Genomic DNA, 9,541 nt, shown 5'->3' on the forward strand with positions numbered 1-9,541 from the left:
TAATCCCTTCGTCTCTCGAAGACAACCAGTGCACCGAAAATCCTCGATTTCTCTCTCTGGCCCTCGGAAACCTCCACTCACTTTTGAAAATACGGATACGAACCAGGACAAAATTGTACGTAGAAAGCAACCTGTTAAGGTCAATGGAGATTACCATGGCAGGAAACTCGGAACGTCCGAATTAGAATTAGCTTCATCTAAATCTGTGGACAACTCGAGACCCGTCTCACGCTTCTTCGTAGAAAATACCGGAGTTAATAACAAAACTAGCACTAGCATTGACGATTCTACATCCGGCTATTCATGGAGAATTTCAGGATTTACCGAATGCACACAACCTTGTGGCGGAGGTAAGTGGTACTTTAAAGTATTTGATATGCTACATTACTCTCACAATTGCGATGGGGGGGGGGTATAACAAAATTAGTTCATTGTTACGATAATGACAATATGGTGGCGTAATGACACAATCGGTAGGCGTCAGAAAAATGCTCTGTGGCATTTCTTCCTGCTTTTTTTACATGCTGAGTTCAAATCTCACCGAGATCAACTCTGGTATCTGCTCTTCAGAGTTCACCAATTGGTTTCAAGCCACCTCCGCTCTAGGTCTTATGATTAACTCATCTCTCCTCTTCTCGACCCCGTAGTGTCCACCGTTCTAGAATGATACTTTTTTTAATGACCTCTCAAAGCATTAAAAGCTGAAGCTGGCCTCGATGCGATTCAAAGTCAGAACGTAAAGAGCTGGAAAAAACGCCGACTAAGCATTTTACTCACCGTACGCAACACACTGCCAGCTTGATGTCTACTGTAATATTTACACGGGAGTGTTATGCGCGGCTTGTTTCTGTGTTACTACGTACAGAAGAAACTATACCCCCACTCCTATGGTTTACTGTAGTAATATTACACTATAGGCGCAGGAGAGGCTGTGTGGTAAGTAGCTTGCTTACCAACCAAATGATTCTGGGTCCAGTCCCAGAATGTATATATGTATGTATATGGTTGTGTGTCTGTATTTGTTCCCCTAACATCGCTTGACAACCGATGCTGGTGTGTTTACGTGCCCGTGACTTAGCGGTTCGGGAAAAAGAGACCGATACAATAAGTACTAGGTTTACAAAGAATAAGTCCTGGGATCGATTTGCTCGACTAAAAGCGGTGCTCCAGTATGGCCGCAGTCAAATGACTGAAACAAATAATAGAATAAATGGATAATCGTAAGGCAAAAGCGTTAGCATGCCGAACAAAAGCGTTAGCATGCCGAACAAAAGCGTTAGCATGCCGAACAAAAGCGTTTGCATGCCGAACAAAAGCGTTAGCATGCCGAACAAAAGCGTTAGCATGCCGAACAAAAGCGTTTGCATGCCGAACAAAAGCGTTAGCATGCCGAACAAAATGCTTAGTGACATTTCGTCCGGCTTTGCTTTTTACTCTCCCGCGATGAGGAGGCGATAAAATAAAGTACCTATTATGTAATGAGGTCAATACCATCGACTATATTCTACCCACAACTAATATCTGACCGTCTAGCTATGTTGGAAATTATAAACATTATTGTTGTTGTTGTTATTATTATTGTTATTATTATTATTATTATTATTATTATTATTATTATTATTATTATTGTGACTAAGGCGGCGAACCGGCAGAATCGTTAGCGCACCGGGCGAAATGCTTAGCGGTATTTCACCCGTCACTACGTTCTAAGTTCAAATTCCGCCGAGGTCGACTTTGCCTTTCATCCTCTTGGGGTTGATAAATTAAGTACCAGTCAAGTACTGGAGTCGATGTTATCGACTAACTTCATCTCCTCAAATTCCAGGCCTTGTGCCTATTGTAGAAAGGATTATTATTATTATTGTTATTATTATGACTAAGGCGGCGAGCTGGCAGAGTCGTTAGCACGCTGGGCGAAATACTTAGCGGTGTTCCGTCCGTCGCTAGGTTCTGAGTTCAAATCCTGCCAAGATCACATTTGCTTTTCATTCTTTCGGAATCGGTAAATTAAGCATCGGTCGATTTAATCGACTTAGCCACCTCCACCCCCACCTCCCCACAAAATTTCTGAGCTTGTCCCAAATTTTGAAACCAATATTACACTAATCTGTTGCCTGTGTTTCTTTGTGTGTTTACCAGGTATAGAAGAAACTATAATAGTGTGCGTTAAAGACAATACACAAGTACTGGTTACAGATGAAAACTGCAACGAAAATGACAAACCTATTACTAAAACTGTCTCCTGCAACACACAACCCTGTAGAGCTGAGTGAGTATATTGTCTTGTTAATGGTGTTGGCGATGATAATAGTGATGATGATGATGATAATAGCGATGTGAAAAAAAAAAGAGAGGGAGATGAGACTGGGCCATGATGATGATGATGATGATGATAATCTTCATGGTAATTCCTTGACTATAACAGGTCGCAGATATTAAATAAAGTGTTAAACACGTACGTTATGAAAATCAGTAGCTCCAGTTTTTCTGTATTTAACGGATTTGAGTATATAAACAGACTGGCTGATTGTTGCCCTGAGATTAGTCAAATTAATGTGAACACCTCTGATGAGACCTTAATAAGTATCGAAAATCGATTACGAAAATCTTCTCAATCTGACTTGTTTATATGTCTTATTACATAGATTTTGTGTGTGTGTGTGTGTGTGTGTGTGTGTGTGTGTGTGTGTGGCATGTTCCAAATGCAGAATTATGAATTAAATTCGTAACTCTGAATTTCTTATAGGTATATAATTTTTGGAGAAGTTACAACAAGCACAAGTTTATGTCATTAGTTCCGTTAGCACGCCGGACAAAACGTTTAGCGACATTACGTTCTGAGTTCAAATTTCGCCCAGGTCGACTTTGTCTTTCATCGTTTCAGGGTCGATAAAATAAGAACCAGTCGAGATCTAGGGTCGATGCAATCGATTAGCTCTCCCCTCAAAATTTCAGACCTTGTTCCTAAAGCAGAAAGGCTCATACCTTGCTGAGCTTTGATCAATCCCGGCAGAATCACTTGGGAGAGGACGTTTGATTTTAGAAGATACGGAACACTTAATGAGCCCAAGAAATATCACCGATTATGTATCCCGGTGATTCAAGGAAGATATATAGAAAAGGCTGACAGATAGATAGAAAGAAAGAAAGATATGTTTCTTGATTAGCCACACAGGGCTGCACACAGACGGGACAGATTACAAAGTAGAGCTTTTCTTTGAGGTGTGGGGGGGAGAAAAAAATAATAAATAAAAATAAATAAATAAAAAGGTGGGGTAGGTTTTCAATCAAAAGGGATCGTAAACGGGAAAGAAGAAGGAAAAAAAGAAAAAGAAACAAAAAAAGAAAAAAACGATCAATAGAGATAGATAGATGGATAGATAGATAGATAGATAGATAGACAGACATACAGATAGAGAGATAGATAGATCGATAGATAGATAGATAGATAATAGATAGATAGAAGTGATAGATAGATAGATAGATGATAGTAGATCAACAGATGATAGATAGAGATAGATAGATAGATAGATAGATAGATAGATAGATAGATAGATAGATAGATAGACAGACATACATATAGAGAGATAGATAGATCGATAGATAAGGAGATAGATAGATAGATAGATAAACAGATAGATAGATAGATAGATAGATAGATAGATAGATAGATAAAATAATATAATGGGATCGACCAATCGTGGTAAAAAGTCATTTCGGTAAGGTAATCTATAACTAGAGTACGTGTTTGGTTCTTTACCATTTTCACTTTTGATTAGAAGAGTTGAATGTCCTTGTAGAGACGGGGCCCCGGATAGCTATGAAATATTTGTAATATTACATAATATGTATTCAGTGCCCCTTTGATATACATGAATGTTTATATGTGGTGAACAAATAAGAGGGTATTCCACACAAGATGTAAAATATATAGTCCAATGAAACTTGAGTTTCATGCTTAAGTGCCATCTTCAGGCGAGAACACACTAATAATATGCGTTGTGTGTATGTGTGTGTAATTATGATGTATTTATTTATGTTGGTGTACGCGTATTCATGCATGCATGTTGATCTATCATTCATTTTGGGTATCCGATTATCTTTTCAAGGTGGGTAGCTGGACCATGGTCAGCTTGTAGTGCAAGTTGTGGAACTGGTACACAGACCAGACAGATTTTATGCCAGCAGAGAATGTCTGCCACCTTTAATCAGACCGTTTCTGCAGAACAATGTCGCGGAAAGACGAAACCCGGCAAGACAAAAAGAGAATGTAGTTTACAGCCCTGTCATTTCTGGCAGGTTGGCAACTGGACTGCCGTAAGTTCCGTTTCTTATTGTTGATGTTGAAGCTGATGTTGTTGTCGTTATTATTACTGATGTTTTTAGGGCGGCGAGCTGGTAGAATCGTTAATACGCCGGGCGAAATGCTTAGCAGTATTTCGCCTACCGCAACGTTCTGGGTTCAAATTCCGCCGAGGTTGACTTTGCTTTTCATCCTTTCGGGGTCGATTGAATAAGTACTAGCACTGGGGTCGATGTAATCGACTTGATCCGTTTGTCTGTCCTTGTTTGTCTCCTCTATGTTTAGCCCCTTGTGGTTAGTAAAGAAATAGGTATTTCGTCTGTCTTTACGTTCTGAGTTCAAATTCTGCCGAGGTCGACTTTGCCTTTCATCCTTTCGGAGTCGATAAAGTAAGTACCAGTTACGCACTGGGGTCGATGTAATCGACTTAATCCGTTTGTCTGTCCTTGTTTTCCCTCTCTGTGTTTAGCCCCTTGTGTGTAGTAAAGAAATAGGTATTTCGCCTGTCGCCACGTTCTGAGTTCAAATTCCGCTGACGTCGACTTTGCCTTTCATCCCTTCCGGGTTGATAAATTAAATACCAGTTATGCAATGGGGTCGATGTAATCGATTATCCCCCTCACCAAATTTCAGGCCTTGTGCCTATAATAGAAAGGATTATTATTCATGTTTTAACTTCAGGTGAAATTTCATTCGCCAGAACTGTGATCGAAGACTTTCCAGATGGCTCCATAATAACACTTTTTATACACCTCGCCTCCAACAAACGCACACACACACACACACACGCACACACACAAAAACACACACACACATACACAAAAATATATATATATATATATATAGATATATATATATATATATATATATATGTATATACACGTATAACACGAATACATATGTATGAATATATATATATGTATATTCTTTTACTTGTTTCAGTCATTTGACTGCGGCCATGCTGGAGCACCACCTTTAGTCGAACAAATCGACCCCAGGACTTATTCTTTGTAAGCCTAGTGCTTATTCTATTGGTCACTTTTGCCGAAGCGCTAGGTTACAGAGACGTAAACACACCAACAGCGGTTGTCAAGCGATGGTTGGGGGACAAACACAGATACATAAATACATATACACACACACACACAAACATATATATACGACGGGCTTCCTTCAGTTTCCTTCTACCAAATCCACTCACAAGGCATTGGTCGGCCCGAGGACACTTGCCCAAGGTACCACGCAGTGCGACTGAACCCACAGCCATGTGTTTGATATGCAATCTACACAGCCACTCCTGCGCCTACAAAATACATATAAATATAGAACATAATCCATTTGACCGTTGCCTGACGCCCTTTCGTTTCACCTGACAACATATAATTGAGCTGCAATTTGAAAGAGGTTGTGTTATCACAGAGAGGCTCCCTTAGTTTTTCATATAATGTTTGGCTTATAGCTATGGACTCTTCCAAATTTAAACTACTCTAGTATCTAATTTCTGTTATATCTAATTTCGTAGTTACCTAGTTTTTAAGTACGTTTCGATTTCCTGCTGAGGGCAGTGAATTCATTTAAGCTCTCAATTAATACGATGATCGTATAAAAAAAACCGACAGCCACCCAATGTGAAAACCTACTGTATGTACTTCGTATATGTGGGTATATCTGTGTGCGGAGGCGCAATGGCCCAGTGGTTAGGGCAGCGGACTCGCGGTCGGAGGATCGCGGTTTCGATTCCCAGACCGGGCATTGTGAGTGTTTATTGAGCGAAAACACCTAAAGCTCCACGAGGCTCCGGCAGGAGGTGGTGGTGAACCCTGCTGTACTCTTTCACCACAACCTTCTCTCGCTCTTTCTTCCTGTTTCTCTTGTACCTGTATTTCAAAGGGCCAGCCTTGTCACACTCTGTGTCATGCTGAATCTCCTCGAGAACTACGTTAAGGGTACACGTGTTTGTGGAGTGCTCAGCCACTTGCACGTTAATATCACGAGCAAGCTGTTCCGTTGATCGTATCAGCTGGGACCCTCATCGTCGCAACCGACGGAGTGCTCCTATATATCTGTGTGCATGCGTTTATGTATGTTTGGGTGTTTAATTTAATCGTTAATTATTCTAGTTATTTTGTAGGCGCTCTGTGAAAGAATGGGTAAAAGTTTCACTTCTTATTAACGAAGCAAATGTTTGATCTGAGACTCAGGTTCGATCCCCCTAACTCCTTTAACAAGTTTTAGCACGAGAGCTGCGGCCATGCTGGTGCGCTGCCGCTAACTTTGCTACTTGAAACCTCCTCTGGTATATGTGGCATTTGGTGAAAGAGAGTGTTTGATGCTGCGGCCCTCATCTGCGTTTTCTGCCGTGAGCTCGGCTCATCCAGAACTCTTTGACAGAAATCTAGCACTTTTCAGGGCCCCCTCTATGAGTTACTCTTTTACTTGTTTCAGTCATTTGACTGCGGCCATACTAGAGCACCGCCTTTAGTCGAGCAAATCGACTCCAGGACTTATTCTTTGTAAGCCTAGTACTTATTATATCGGTCTCTTTTGCCGAACGGCTAAGTTAAAGAAGATGTAAACACACCACCATCGGTTGTCACGCGATGTTGGTGGGGGGGGACAAACACATAACACACACACACACACAACACACACACATATATATATATATATATTATATATATATATATATATATATATATACGACGGGCTTTTTTCAGTTTCCGTTTACAAAATCCACTCACAAGACTTTGGTCGACCCGAGACTATTGTAGAAGACACTTGCCCAAAGTGCCACGCAGTGGGACTGAACCCAGAACCATGTGGTTGGTAAGCAAGCTACATACCACACAGCCACTCCTGCGCCTCTCCTGCACAGCCACTCCTGCATAAATTTCCTCAAGGTTAGAAGAGGCAGCCGTTATTTTTGACAAAACCGTGAGGGAGAGGCAGATTTTCTAAGAGAAAGACACCCTGACATAATACTTTCAGTTCAAATAGTTGTCATCTTGCAATGCTTGTCGCTGGAGCCTACTAAGGCGACCGACTGAGTGCGAAAGGGTTGTACGCGTTTTTTATTATTTTTTTTTAACCCATATCCAACGACATACAGATGTCTTGTTATCATTTCTGAATGTGAGACGACTATCATCTGACAAGCATCGTATATATCTAAGTGTGTGTGTGCATACATGCATACACGCACACATACACATACACACATACACTCACATATTTTATCTTTTACCTGTTTCAGACTAACTTGACTGGGGCCATGCTGCAGACCAGCACCGCATATATAATATAATATATATATTATATATATATATATATACGATATATATATATAATATATATATAATATATATACATACATACGTATATGTATATTTATGTATGTATATAATACATATATATATAATTATATATATATACATACATACGTATATATATATATATGTAGTATATATATACACATATTATATATATATATGCACACATACGTATATGTATATATATGTATATATATATATACACATATATATATATCACACCATATATATATGTGGTGTGTATATATATACATATATGTGTGTGTATATATATACACATATATATATGTATATATATATCTATATATATATATATATACATTTATGTATATATATATGTCTATATGTATATATATATTTATATATGTATATATATATGTATATATGTGTGCATATATATTTATATATATATATATCTATATATATGGTGTATATATATATATCCATACATATATGTGTATATATAGATATGCTATATATGTATATATAGATATGTATATATGTGTGTGTGCGAATATACGTATATATTATATATATATATGTGTGTGTGTGTTGTAAATATGTGTGTATATATACATATATTGGTGTGTATAAATATTTATATATATATACATATATATATATATAATATATATATATAATTATAAATACGTATATACGCACGTACTTATACATGTATGTTTGTACGTATGCTTATGTATATACGTACAGCTGTGTATAGCTAGAACTCTGTATGATGCATATAATGTTGTACTGTTGCAGTGTTCATCATCTTGCGGTAAAGGTATACATCAAAGGGAGGTATCCTGCATGAGTATCAACGGGAGCAACGCTGACGATGCCGACTGTGAAGAGAATAAACCTTTGTCTGAAGAACTCTGTGATATGGGCTCCTGTGCTGTAGGATGGTTCTATACACACTGGCCAAAAACGGTAAATCATTTACTGCTGTTCATATATATGCAGACGTGTGTGTGTGTCTGTTTGTAGAAGTGTGTATTTTGGGAGTGTGTTTGTTATGTGTGCATGTGTGCACGTGTGTGTGCTTATTCTTGCTTGAAGGTCGTAGTTGCTTGAAAGTGGAATCATGAGGTAAGCATTTACTATATGTATATATAAACTAAAAGACAGAGAGATGGGAGGGGCAGGGAATGAGGGAGGCAGGGATGGAGAGATGTGCATGTATGTATATTTGTGTATGTGTGTGTGAGTGAGTGAATGAATCTATATTTTTTCCTGAAGATCGCAATGGCTTGAAATTGAAACGCAGGATAAACATTCAATACTTACATACACACTATGTGTGTGTGTGCGTGTATGTGAGAGAGTGTATATATGTACATACATATATATATGTATATGTATATATATGTATATATGTATATATATATATATGTATAATATATGTCTATATATATACATATACATATATATATATATATATATATATATATATATATATATATTATAGATATATATATCTATATATATATATATATATATATAAATTGAGGGTATAATCACTAAAATGATTATGTCAGTGGCTAACGTATAAAAACCACCATGTCGGTAAAAGTAATTTTAAGCATATAATTATAATTAAGGGTGCTGGAGGGCCACCGCCAATACGCTAGAAGTAAATGTTCAATGTCTACTAGCCACTCAAAATGTTGTTCTCTATTTTTATAACACAAGGCTAAATTCGAGGAAATAGACAAGAAGACTTATAAGATTTCGCGAACTCTATATCTTATAAGCTTTCGTGTTCTGTAATAAAAATTACTTTACACACTTCTCTGGTGCACACCGAAGATATATAATGTATTTTTCGCGTATATATTTTCGGTGAACTTCTACTGAAGAGTGTAAAGTGATTTTTATTACAGAACACGAAATGTTAAAATTATCC

General features: G+C 37.9%; 1 protein-coding gene across 1 annotated transcript in view; it reads left to right on the plus strand.

Annotated features, from left to right (window-relative positions):
* LOC115231197 (thrombospondin type-1 domain-containing protein 4-like) overlaps positions 1–8,631 on the plus strand; it is a 50,897-nt gene extending 42,266 nt beyond the window's left edge. Inside the window, exons 7-10 of the mRNA XM_029801270.2 lie at positions 1–350; positions 2,140–2,269; positions 4,110–4,317; positions 8,395–8,631. The exon at positions 1–350 is cut by the window's left edge and continues 539 nt beyond it. Coding sequence (XP_029657130.2) covers positions 1–350; positions 2,140–2,269; positions 4,110–4,317; positions 8,395–8,622 — 916 coding nt within the window. The 3' untranslated portion in view covers positions 8,623–8,631. The remainder of the gene's footprint in view (positions 351–2,139; positions 2,270–4,109; positions 4,318–8,394) is intronic.
* Positions 8,632–9,541: the final 910 nt, after the last annotated feature.

Source organism: Octopus sinensis, unplaced genomic scaffold (genome assembly GCF_006345805.1).
Source record: "Octopus sinensis unplaced genomic scaffold, ASM634580v1 Contig17764, whole genome shotgun sequence".
NCBI lineage: Eukaryota > Metazoa > Mollusca > Cephalopoda > Octopoda > Octopodidae > Octopus > Octopus sinensis.